At 33.6% G+C, this 12,408-nt stretch overlaps 3 protein-coding genes across 3 annotated transcripts; 2 read left to right on the top strand and 1 right to left on the bottom strand.

The window, feature by feature from the left end:
• The first annotated feature begins 1,048 nt into the window (after nucleotides 1-1,048).
• On the top strand, nucleotides 1,049-2,953 carry LOC106766479 (acidic mammalian chitinase). The gene is made up of 2 exons (XM_014651203.2): nucleotides 1,049-2,454; nucleotides 2,666-2,953. The coding sequence occupies exons 1-2, from the start codon at nucleotides 1,371-1,373 to the stop codon at nucleotides 2,698-2,700; spliced, it is 1,119 nt and encodes a 372-aa protein (XP_014506689.2). The 5' UTR covers nucleotides 1,049-1,370; the 3' UTR covers nucleotides 2,701-2,953.
• A 906-nt stretch (nucleotides 2,954-3,859) lies between these two features.
• On the bottom strand, nucleotides 3,860-9,430 carry LOC106765490 (DCN1-like protein 5). The gene is made up of 9 exons (XM_014650131.2): nucleotides 9,181-9,430; nucleotides 7,797-7,881; nucleotides 7,346-7,420; nucleotides 7,223-7,259; nucleotides 5,737-5,820; nucleotides 5,556-5,616; nucleotides 5,344-5,450; nucleotides 4,859-4,924; nucleotides 3,860-4,191 (listed from the first exon to the last, which is right to left on the bottom strand). Exons 1-9 carry the CDS (start codon nucleotides 9,245-9,247, stop codon nucleotides 4,090-4,092), a joined length of 684 nt encoding a protein of 227 aa, XP_014505617.1. The 5' UTR covers nucleotides 9,248-9,430; the 3' UTR covers nucleotides 3,860-4,089.
• Nucleotides 9,431-11,360: 1,930 nt separating this feature from the next.
• On the top strand, nucleotides 11,361-12,040 carry LOC106767592 (60S ribosomal protein L39). The gene is made up of 3 exons (XM_014652515.2): nucleotides 11,361-11,512; nucleotides 11,599-11,702; nucleotides 11,806-12,040. The coding sequence occupies exons 1-3, from the start codon at nucleotides 11,510-11,512 to the stop codon at nucleotides 11,852-11,854; spliced, it is 156 nt and encodes a 51-aa protein (XP_014508001.1). The 5' UTR covers nucleotides 11,361-11,509; the 3' UTR covers nucleotides 11,855-12,040.
• Nucleotides 12,041-12,408: the final 368 nt, after the last annotated feature.

The raw sequence follows: 12,408 nt of genomic DNA, 5'->3' as shown, positions 1-12,408 counted from the left end.
ACTAAAGGTTGACATTTTTAAAAACAGGTACTAAACTAAACATCAGATACTTAACTTAGAGACCAAAAAAAGGTTTAAACCTATATTCTAACATTGGTATCATTTTAAGAGTAATGATACAAATACACCTTAATTTTGTATACTTATTCTTTTCTTTCTATTTTTCTTTTTCTTCTCACATCATATAATCTATAAACTAAACGTTTTTATTCTCTCTCTATCCATAATTTAAAAAAAAAAATAAAAAATGATTTGACACATATTTTACATTTATTTAATATTTTCTTTTTACTTTTTATTTTCTTCTTTCTTAAAAAAATATAAAAATTCATCCTTTTATTACATTTTACTTTTTTTTAGTGTATATCAAGTAAATGTAAAAATATATCATTACTTTTTTTCTAATGTTAATCGGTACAAATTATATATTTTGTTAGAAGTTGAAAAGTAAAAAAGTTAATATTTAAGTTTCTATTCTCCTTTATAATAAAAATCGTTTATTTCATTATTCATATTTTGTGTTTCTCCTTTTTTAACTTAGAAAGTTTTTTTTTTCAATAATAATAATAATAGTAATTAAAAAAAGTAAAATATCTTAAAATGAATTTGATTCTTTTTTAGATTTCATATGAATTAAATATATCTATTTCTAAATTAGGTAATAATGGCTTAATATTGTTATATTTTCCTAACTTATATTTATAGAAGATTTTAAATGCAGTGGTGAATTGAAACTATTTATAATGATGATGAACCTTTTTATATATACTCATATCTTAAAAATTACAGGTATTGTGTCGTCAGGAATGTCTGCTTCATACGTAGAACTCAATCGTCAATGCTCAAAAGCTTATGTTTGCTCTCTACACAATTGGTTTACCCGAATTCACATGTAAGCCAGCTAAGGAGAAATATTTTAGATTTTTTTCATTTTATACTCTAGGTTACATGTATGTACCATATTATGTATTGTATTATTAATTTTATTTAAGGTCCCATTAAAAGTCAAATATAATAATAATAAAATATTTATATTGAGCTTCTCCGATATTACAAAGGACGCTGGGCAACTGAAACAATTTTTAAAACGTTGTTACATTCTCCATTAGAAGTTTTTGGCATGAATTAAGTGTTGACAAATGCTGAAGTTGACATTGAAGCATGGAATGCAGAAACACGTTGTATTTCGACGGCAAGAGAATCCATTAACATTCTTTCTAACCATGGACGGCCATGTGCTCACAATCTTTTCTCCAAGATCCTCACACTTTCTCAAATTTCCAATTATAAATATGCATTAAACCTAAGGAAACAATAATCAAATTGCATACTTTCTATTCTTCAAAAGTTTCAATAACCAAAGTTTCTTCATGGCATGCCCCAACATGTTACGTTTTCTGTTTTTACCAATGTTTTTTGTCATAACCGTTACGACTTCCACTTCCGACATCAAAGCTATATACTGGCTTCAACAACCGCTTTTCCCTCCTTCAGCCATAAACACATCACTCTTCACTCACGTTTACTATGCTTTCCTTGCACCCAACAACGCTACCTACCAGCTCGACATTCCAGACTCCACCGCCACAACTCTCGCCACGTTCACCGCCACCCTCCGCCCCTCCGTCACCACTCTCGTTTCCATCGGCGGCGCCAACTCCAAAGCCGACCTCTTTGCCGCCATCGCCTCCAACGCCGCCGCACGCGCCGCCTTCATCAACTCCACCATCGCTGTCGCGCGGGCCTTCGGCTTCCACGGCGTTGACCTTGATTGGGAGTTCCCTCGCACCGCGAACGAAATGAAGGACCTCGGCCAGCTCTTCAAAGAATTGCGCGCCGCCATCGTCTCCGAGGCCTCTGCCACTTCCCGCAAACCGCTCCTCCTCACCGCCGCCGTGTACTTCTCCGTCGATTACTTTCTTTCCACGACCACGTCGTTGCGATACCCCGTGCGTTCCATTAACGAGAATTTAGATTGGATCAATGTCATGAGTTACGATCTTAATGGGCCGTGGAGTAACCGCACTGGGCCTCCTGCTGGGCTATTTGACCCGAAAAGTAATGCTAGTGTGGCCTACGGGTTACGGTCCTGGATCCGGGGTGGGGTTATTCCGAAGAAGGTGGTTATGGGTTTGCCGCTTTATGGGAGGACATGGCAGTTACTTGACCCGAGTATTCATGGAATCGGAGCTCCGGCTGTAGGGGCGGGTATCGGGATGGATGGTGCGATGGCGCTGTTTCAGGTGTTGGAGTTTAATAACGAAACGGGTGCGAATGTGGTGTATGACGAGGAAACGGCGTCGGTTTATTCTTACAGTGGTAGTAATTGGGTCGGGTACGATGACCCGGTAACGGTGGCGGGTAAGGTTGAGTTTGCTCAATCTCTTTATCTTGGTGGATATTTCTTTTGGGCTGCAGGCCTCGATACCAACGATTGGAAAATCTCAACGCAAGGTAAAGTAAATTGTTTCAAGATTACATTCATTCATAGGATTTTCGAAATCATATTTTATAAAAGTGATTTCTGGATTATTATAAGAATGCAGTGAATAAATGTAGTGTAGAGGAAGCAATAACCTCATTCATATTATGATTAATTTATAAATTATGATATGTTATGGGATAAATTTGAATAGTAGCTATCTAACTATTGCCATTAATGCAGCTCTAAATTCATGGATGCTTTGCAATGAGACTTGAGCCCGTCGGCTTCGTGTTTTCTGCTATCATTTTGTATCTTGCAGGCAAGATTTTATTTTATCTTTCAAGATCGAGTAATTGAATCCATTGAATCACAGGTAGATGAATGCCTTCATTCACCAAATGAATTATTTTTCACATGAAAGGGAAAATTTTCCCTGTTTTATGTAAAACGTTGTCTAATTAGTGGATTGTGTAAAACTGTATGAGTTGTCTCAGTTGATTTCTAAGTAATTAATGGTGCCAATTGGTTACACTATATAACACACTAGTTGTATATCTTTATCTTATATCTTCACAGTCATCAAATTTGTAAAAATTAGCATTTGTGCCGAATTAAGCAAAAATACGCATAAAGAAGAAGAAAAATAAAAGACTTCGTGAAACTTATAATAGTATAACAAAAATTTACCTGATTAGTTTATATTATCTATATGGATTATGTCATTGACTTCAATTTTTCTTTGATTAACCATTTGAATTTCATTATTGACTTCCATAAAATATATAATTAGACATATATTAGTACATACAAATCCTATTAAGTACTTTTAAGTATTTGAGAGGAGAATGGTCATTTAATTTTAACCACCTAACTTATATCCAATGTCTAAAATCTTTATTTATTTTTTTTTCTTCGACTGCATTGAAATATATCAAATGATTAATTTTTTGTATTGTGTTTGTTACATATCTAATAATAATTCCTATGCAAAACAAAAGTTAAATTTCATCCTTAGTCTTGCTTATACAACTTACAAATCTCAAGTTTTAAGTACAGATAGCATAAGACTGAAAATGGTTTTGCCTTGTGTGTGAATTGACAATTTGAGAAGCATGTATATTATTAGTACATGTAGACATTTTCAAAATCCAGCCGTTAAAAGACTTTGAAAATCTGAGTCACTTCATCTATTAAAAACGAAGAATACATTATCCTTCTTCGTTTGGTTTTTCATAATCAAAACCACTGTAAGATTCATCAGCTTTTGTAAATTTTTTTACTACACTGTTAACATTCAAATTTAAATCCCGATGTAAAGAATCATTTTCTCTTGTGGAAAGCTTTGAATTAACCCTTTTAAATCTTCCAATTGGTTTTTATCTTACTCATAGTTGAGCCACATATAAACGTTATATGGATAAAAGACTCAGGAACTTTGGCAACTGAAACAAAACTTGCTTAAAACAGTATATCCGGATGAAGAAAAGTGAATATAACTTTGACAGTTGAGAATGTATGAAGTTGTTACATGGGATTAATTCTGCAGAAAAACTGCGAACTGATTACTCAGATCAGCCATATACAATTGTATATCCGCTTCAAAACAGTATTCTCGTTCGGAGTCCGCAGATTAAAAATGAACATAAACTTGAGAAAGGTGAGAACTATATTTTCTCTTGTTTTTCTTTTAACCATTCAACAAAATTGTCGAGGATCACGGGCCATGCTTGACTGGAATCATAACTTAGAAGATCACTGAGACTTACCTGCCACCAACAAAACGTCAGACATATTTTTCTGCTTGCGAGTTTTAAATTTGAAGTACACCAAATTTCACCCATCAAATGTACTAGTGTACAATTCATACACATCCCTACACCAGTTGACCACATGCCAACGGATGGGTTGAGTTTTTCTTTAATGATTTGAATTAAACTCGTTAAGCAATTGGCACACCTCGTTTGAACCAATGTCATTTCTAATAAAAGTTTTTTATCCTTCTATTTGATTTATAAAAGTTTTTTACACCAGTAATGAGTATAAACAAGACGAACTTGTGTTTGTTTAACAATTAAAAGGGGAAAAGGATGACTAGCATGAAGTAAAACCCAATTCAAAACTCAAGAGACTTGTGAATTTTGCGAATGGATTTCTAATGGTGTATGTTATGTTTACTGATAGAAGGAAGTAACCGATCCATAAAATCCTAGTTATCACAATAAAAGTAAATATCAAATAGAACGAAAATGTAAACTAATATTCCAAGAGATATTTTCCTCTCGAGCGTTAACTGACTATTTTTATTTTTACAACTTACTAAGGACTTCATAATCAAATTAACCTTCCAAAGAGATAGTAAACTCAACCAGAAGTGAAAAATGCGTATGATATAAAATCTAAAGGCAGAGTAAGAAAAAATAAAAACAGCATTACCTCCTTAAAAAAACGATAAAAATTTCTCCAATGATCTATGTTTAGTGCCCTGTAGTCATTTTGGACCTGTCAAATAAGTATTTCAGCTATCAGAAAACAATTTAACGTGTAAGGGCATTAAAAGTCTTTTCAACATCTTCCACCCAAACAACACAACTTTAGTGTGTATCATATACAAGGAGTACCCAAGGGAAATTACCATCGTTTTAACTCCATGGGAAAATATTTCAAGAATTTACACTACTTTTAGATCATGAAAATACAAGAAAACAAAAATTTATATAATCAAATAGCTATAGTTTTAATGTGGAACAATAATTAAGTTAAAGAAAAAAAGTACTAACATCCTTCACAATCTAGCATATTTGCTAGACATCACTGAAAGTTGTCATTAAGAGTCATTACATGCAACTGAAAAGGTTCAAGCAACGGGCAGACAAGCATAACATCACCACATATTATTATTATATAAAAACCTACACTACCTTTAGATACTCAGTTAATAAATTAACTTGAGTAGGGAAATCGGATCTCAGAACGACATTCAACAGCTCACAGATGGTCTCAATATCTACACTCCTTTGCTTCTCTTCTGAAAGTATTATTATTTACGTTAGTTACATATAAGAACTCGAAAGCGGTGATGTAGAACAAGTAGTCTAAAATAAGAGTGAAATCCCAGTAATACTGGTTTTACCCGTCAGGCAGTACTGAAATGCATAGGAATAAAAATCCTCAAAGCACTCTTGTACCATCACCTAAACAAGACACGAGAAATAATTACACCAAAATTCTTTTTTAATGACAACCTTAGTGGTTAATCTTAATAAGAACACAAGAAAACTTCACTAAGTAACTTAAACAGAAAAATAAAATACCTCTTTTTGCAGCCCACCAATGACCTTTCTTAACTTTGGGAGTGTGTCGGCCCCTAAACATTTTAGCCCTTTTCGCCACTCATCCTATCAAGATAGGAAAAAACTGATGACGCTAACATGTCCAAAAACTAACATTATGGTAAAGAAATTCAAGCCACCTTTACTAATAATGACAAGAATGCATAGCACCAATATCCGAAAATTTTGGTTTGATGACCTTTGATGGCATCATGCAGTGTTTTGCTCTCTCTCTCTCTCTCTGACACAGGTGCAATATACCCAATTGTGACAGGGTTTTCAACATTTAACAAATGAAAAGTTAACTGTATTCAGAATGACGCTCAAAAAGGATCATATCTCAGACCATGATTCAGCCAACTATTTGTATAAAAGAAAATTCCATTTACTGGGGAGAATTTAGTATTTCAGTAATCCACATGAATATAACAGATAGACCAGAGAAGTCCTTGTCTACGAGCTGACAAGCCCAACTGGATGGGCCCAAGTCTAGAAGATTTGAATGTAATGATGTTGTCAGAGGTTCAGTCCTTCACCAGGCCAATGAAAATGCACCACAAGAAACGTCAACCTCGAACATAAAGCTCAGCTTCATTCCTCAACCCAGGTGTTCAAACCTCCATTGTACCAAAGAAAAGAAGATAAAGTACAGATAAGGTAAAAGAAAGACCAAAAGACACCTCCACAAACAAAATGATCCAACTTCCAATCAAACATGGGCCTACAAGACCATTTGTGTAGTTCACATATATACATCCTCACAAATTGAACAATTTCCTTAGAGACAGAATTTCATCAGGTAATATATCTTTCATGGGACATCAAGAGGCTACTTGCCACCACATACACCAAAGCCCATCAATCCTGCTGCAATCCCACCCTCTGCCCGCCCCCAACAAAATTTCCACATCACTGTTGTCAATAATATTTCTTATATCATGAGCTCACAATACAAAAAAGTTTAGCTAAAGAGCCATACCATATCATTAACTCTCTTTATCTGTTATTGAAGTAAAAAGCCTACTCCGGATTAAAGGGCAGAGAATAGACGAAGAAAATACCAGCATCAGAGCATCTTGAAATTTACAGTGCCAACCTATCTATTTCACTAGTATTGATTCCATTATTAGCTACACACAAATTAAATAAACAAATGAGAGTTTTCTTTAAGTGAGAAGTTCCTTTTTTTCTCAATGAGAGGTTGAACCTTTCTTCATCATTGTGAGCTTTCTCTCTCTCTCTCTATCTCTCTCTCTCACACACACATATCTATATATAGAGAGAGAGAAAGGATAAATGCAAGTATATACATCATTGAAATGTAGAAATACATCGATACATAAGTATTAAATGAAGGGTTACATCAAGAGCACAAATCCATGGTCAATACATGAGTATTGAAATGTCGTTCACTAATTTCAGCAGGGTGTAACTAAACTAAGATTGTAAAGCAATACTCTCTACCAACCTTGGAAAAATAACCTTGTTTTTCAGCTTTCATTTTCCTGATAAGATAAAAACATATATTTATACAAGTCAAAAAATCAGTTATATACAGGAAAAGGAAAGATTAATCCAGTCCATTACTTACCAAGCAAGTATCAGCATTCTAACATCTGTATGATCCACATGCACATCTTTACAAAATGCCACAATCCCGTCTGGGCTGACCAACCAAACAAAAAGTATAGAGAATGCATCAAGACGAGTCACATAAACTTTAACGAAGAGGGGAAACAATCTTAAAACATAAAAGAGAAGCATTGAATCTCAACACACATAATATTTCTGAACACATGTTTGTTAACTAAAATTACACACACACACACACATATATATAAAAACAGACCTTAGCCGTGTCTAATTCCTTACTTAAAAAGTGCTTTGAAAAAATAAATAAACCACCGTATGCTGCTACTTAAACATAAGCTAAGTTCCAAGCAAATAACTCAATTTAACTAAAGCATGAAATATTCTAATCCTAAACAAGATCAAACAACAATTAAAGCATGCCACGATAATTTCAACATGCACATACTTACTCAATCAAACCCAATGACTTATTTGCATACGATTCAAATAGGTTATCTATTCGATCAAATTGCTTTGTGGTTGCTTTCTTTGGTTCTGAAACAATAACATGAAATGAAATGATTACTATCAAGAACTCAGCAAATTAGAGTCAGCATTAGATGGAAAAGGTAAGGATAAAACGAAATATTTCGACATTAATTTGAAAAATCTAGAAGCAGTCATGCATAATTAAGGCTTACGGTTCAGGACAATACACATAGTGAAATATTTCATCGTACTTCCAGAGTCCTCTTTCATGCTGATACTATTCGAAAAAATAGCTTAGCAAAAACTAAATGATTCATCTGGAATGCAAATAGTTACAATTTGTTTTCCACAAATCTGACCAAAAGGACACTAATTAATTTGTCTACGGGAATGCAGTTGCATTCTTAATAACATCTTCAGTCTCACCACAACGGTAGTGCTTTTACCTCATAGCATTTTAATAATGTCCCCCATAAATAGATCAATCAACCCTCATGAGCTGTAGAAATATTAAGCTAAAATTGCTCTCAGATTGTATTGGCTATAAACATGCAGGTTGTCTTCATAAGTGGCATCATACTGTTCTATTAAGCTGCAACAGATAGCAGAAAAGCAGCCTCCCAGAAGATATGTACTCTGGATTTTAAACCACTATGACATGATTAACTATTTAATACGAAACAGACATTGTCTTATCAGCACAGATGTGTTTTTCCAATTTATATATACCACCATAAAAGATACAGGTGCCATTCAAGTTATGTGCCTGACAAGCACCGTTCAAATAATGTACTTGCAGAACAGAATGTAACCGGATGCATACTAAAAATAAATAAGGTAAACTGCCCATTGCAAATAATTTAGATCATAATTGGGCATGGGCATTCTAATGACAAATTGCATCAGTATTACACAATTAACATTACATGTAAATGATTCATAAACAGCCGAAAAACCCAAGCTAAATGAGTAATTGATGGGAAGCATCGCAAATACAAGATAGACACCTAACCCGTAAAAAAATGAAGGCAAATAATCCAATATGATGCACTGAATCTGATCAAATCGTGTCCGGATTATAAAACCACAATACCAACATGCTTTGAATTTTGAAGCGTTTAAATCGAATATCGTATCCAGAACTTTACAAAAGCAAGACATGATCCAATTACATATATTTGACCTCGATCAGCTCATAGATCGATTAAATTTGCCAACTTTGGCACTTCGCCACAGAAAAACTCATTGCCCCACAAGAAAACAAAAAAAAATAATTAAAATTTTCAATATTCATTGTTCTTTTAGTGAATATTGTGATTCGATTTTCGCGGGGTAGAACCAATCGGAAACGAGAAATAGAAGTACCGGGACGAAGAGAAGAATCAACATCAGAAGTGATTGGTGGGGCCGCTTTTCTTTTGGGACGAGGCATCTTCACAAATTGTGCAATCAAACACTGTCAAATCTTTGAGAGACACAATGGAATCGATTCGGAAGAAATTCAAGAAAGTAAACCCTATTCACGGAGGATGATGACGAACAAGAGAAACCAGCACAGATTCAAGGTTTAAGAAGGTTTTATAGCTTTGGAATCAGTGCTCCTTCCATCCATCTTTTTTTTTCCCTTTGGGATTTAATTGTATGAACTTAATTATTAGACTGTGAGTTAATTGAAATCACTTTGTCCTCGCTTTTCTAGCTATTATCATAAAAAAAGTTAACAAATGTAATGAAATAAAAAATGCTTTGTATCTTGAATTTAATTTGTATGGCAAGTATCTTACGGGGAAAAAAGTCTTTAATTTTGGACTTTATTTGTTTGATTTCAATTTGTTGTTTTGGCCATGAAAATTTATACTAGAGTTGGAAGAAATTAAAGAGGAGATGAATGTGTTGATAGACGAATTAGAAACATGGAAATGAAAATAACATAATTACGTTAACATGTAAGCAATTTTCATATTTTAATTTCTGAACTGATATAGATATTGAGTTTAATAGTTCTTACAAATTTTTAAATAGATAATCATGAAGGAAAAAAAAAACCAATTTTGATTTACTGCAAAGTTATTTTGATCAATATTTTTTTTTTAAATGGTTTTTATAATTATTATAATATTTTATAAACTTTCATAAAATATCGAAATATTTTTTTAAATGAGAAGAAAGTGAGTAATTTTAATAATTCAAAAATAGTCTCATATTTTTAATACAATTATATTTTAATAATTATCATATTAAAATCTTTGTAATAAAATTATTTTTTAAATTATATGAAACAAATTTTAACTTTATTCATACGATGATTTGAAAATCTAATATTAAATTTTAAGTGTGCTTCGTTTATTGAAATTATCACGTCATCATTCTTGTATAAGTTTAAATGATCAGATTATAACGAGTAAAAGTCATAAATAACAAAATTACTATATAATTATACAAACTCAACATAACTTTAATTATTTTTCATAATTTTTATGTCTATGAAAAAAATATAACATGTTACCATAGTCAATAATACATATATATGACTTAATGTGGATAACAAAAAAATAAAGAAAAACGTAACTTTAATTAAATTCACAAGTATCATTACAACACAATCATATAACAATATATGTGTATGGATAGATAGCATCATCATGTTAATATTGACTTATCCAAAATTGTTTGGTGTGGAGAGCTTCCTCCAATGAATCTTCAACCCCTTCTACTCACATTCGTAAAATGATCATTGCAGTGAAGAGAACCGGATGGAATATGAAAGACAAGACAAGAAATAAGGGTAAGCTTATGTAATTTAATTAATCAATTCAACCATATCATTTAAACAAAACATTAAATGAGTAAAACTGCATATCTAGTCAAACATTCACCATACAAGTATTACAGTTAAAGACCGAACATAAAAACACATAATTCCCGACTACTCAACACTGACTGTCCGAACTGTATGAATACGTAGCTACAGTCGTTCTTGCACCCGTGGGTGATAACCTGGAATAAATATTACCGCACAATGGATAACCCTTGAGCTTGCCACATGAGGTTAGCCTCTTAAGACACCCTAGGTTAATATTGTACACATCGTTCAGGCTAGAGCCTCCTGCCATTCTCACCACATGCATCACCCTCTTTAGTGAGCATTAGAATATCAGGATGAACACCTATACAAAGCTGACCATATTCATACTTTACCAATCAACATCAATCATATATACTGTATGAACCATGTAGCTCGTCGTTTCTAACACCTGACGTAATGTAGTAACTGAGATACGTTCAATAGCTGTCACCCAAGGCTAGTCCTAAAATGAGTGTTATTTATCCATACAATATCAAGCATTATAATTTATATAACAATCATTATAAAAATTAATAAAGATATCATAGATAATAATTTATAATAAAATTTAAATAACTTTTACCATACTATAAGAATTTTAAAAATTATTTTTAGAGCAATTAAAAAATATTTTTGATAGAAAACACGAGAAAATAAGATAAACTAACGGGGTTTATGGGCGTAAGAGTTTGACAGATGGGCCAAAGCCCATAAGTACCAAAAGGACAGAAGCGGCCCAATCCACAGGACCGTGTGGTGACTCTGTAAAAGACTGAACTGGCTAGGGTTTTCTTTAGTTTCCAGAGAAGTGCAGCGGCTTGTTGTTGCGTTGGATCGTTCACAGCGAAAATGGTAAGAGTGGTATCCATGGTCGTTTGCGTTTATGAATTGTTTGAAGTTTTTCGATTGTGATGTGAAGCTATTGATTTGATGTGTAGCCTTCCCACAAGACGTTCAGGATCAAGAAGAAGCTTGCCAAGAAGATGAGGCAGAACAGGCCCATCCCTTACTGGATCCGCATGAGGACCGACAACACTATCAGGTCATTTTCCAAAAACTTCCTACGATTTTCAGGATTATGTTTCTTGATTTCGCGTATTCACATCCTGCCATTCTTGTCTTCCTCTTTTTGTTTGTGTTTTCAGGTATAATGCAAAGCGCAGGCACTGGCGCCGCACCAAGCTCGGATTTTAAGTTGGATGGACGACCCTTGCTTTCTAGGTTTTTTAGTGTAATCCTGAATATTGAAACATTGTAGCTTCTGAGTGTTTTTGTCATCGTTTATTTCTCATTTTACAGCTACTTCTTATGTTTTTTACTATAAATGTGAAACTGTGATGGATATTTTAATTTTTAACGCGTTGCCGTATTTTCTCTTCATCTCTCCTCCTCGCTATTCAAATGATTGATGAAAACCTCAACCCTGTTTCATGAAAATCTTGCAATATGCCTGATGCCAGGGTCAGCTTAGTTGTGTGGTGAAGGGTTAAAACATTTTACCTCAAGGAAAAGCATCGAAAACTGGTTGGATTATAGATAGCCCATAGTATGGCACAATGACCGAATCTAGGGTGTCACTGTGAAAGTAATGATACGACACCTGCTACTATAATTTTTTTCTTTCTTTAGTAGTATGTGAGCACTATATGTCCGTATTTTTTTTTTGTTTGTGAAAGCAAACTTCGTGGTTGAATCGAAATCACTAGATTGATGGTTTGGAATAATGCATTCAGGATTGCCTTGTTCTA

Source organism: Vigna radiata, chromosome 7, assembly GCF_000741045.1.
Source record: "Vigna radiata var. radiata cultivar VC1973A chromosome 7, Vradiata_ver6, whole genome shotgun sequence".
Classification (NCBI taxonomy): domain Eukaryota; kingdom Viridiplantae; phylum Streptophyta; class Magnoliopsida; order Fabales; family Fabaceae; genus Vigna; species Vigna radiata.
This window is presented reverse-complemented; position numbering and strand designations above follow the sequence as displayed.

Excerpts from the sequence above, each read along its gene's own strand:
- LOC106766479 (XM_014651203.2), top strand. The coding sequence starts at position 1,371 with ATGGCATGCCCCAACATGTTACGTTTTCTGTTTTTACCAATGTTTTTT. Across the intron at positions 2,455-2,665 it reads TTGGAAAATCTCAACGCAAG|CTCTAAATTCATGGATGCTT; the intron begins GTAAAGTAAATT and ends CCATTAATGCAG.
- LOC106767592 (XM_014652515.2), top strand. Across the intron at positions 11,703-11,805 it reads AGGACCGACAACACTATCAG|GTATAATGCAAAGCGCAGGC; the intron begins GTCATTTTCCAA and ends TTGTGTTTTCAG.
- LOC106765490 (XM_014650131.2), bottom strand. The coding sequence starts at position 9,247 with ATGCCTCGTCCCAAAAGAAAAGCGGCCCCACCAATCACTTCTGATGTT. Across the intron at positions 7,882-9,180 it reads TGATTCTTCTCTTCGTCCCG|AACCAAAGAAAGCAACCACA; the intron begins GTACTTCTATTT and ends TTATTGTTTCAG. Across the intron at positions 4,192-4,858 it reads TTTATCGTTTTTTTAAGGAG|GTAAGTCTCAGTGATCTTCT; the intron begins GTAATGCTGTTT and ends TGTTGGTGGCAG.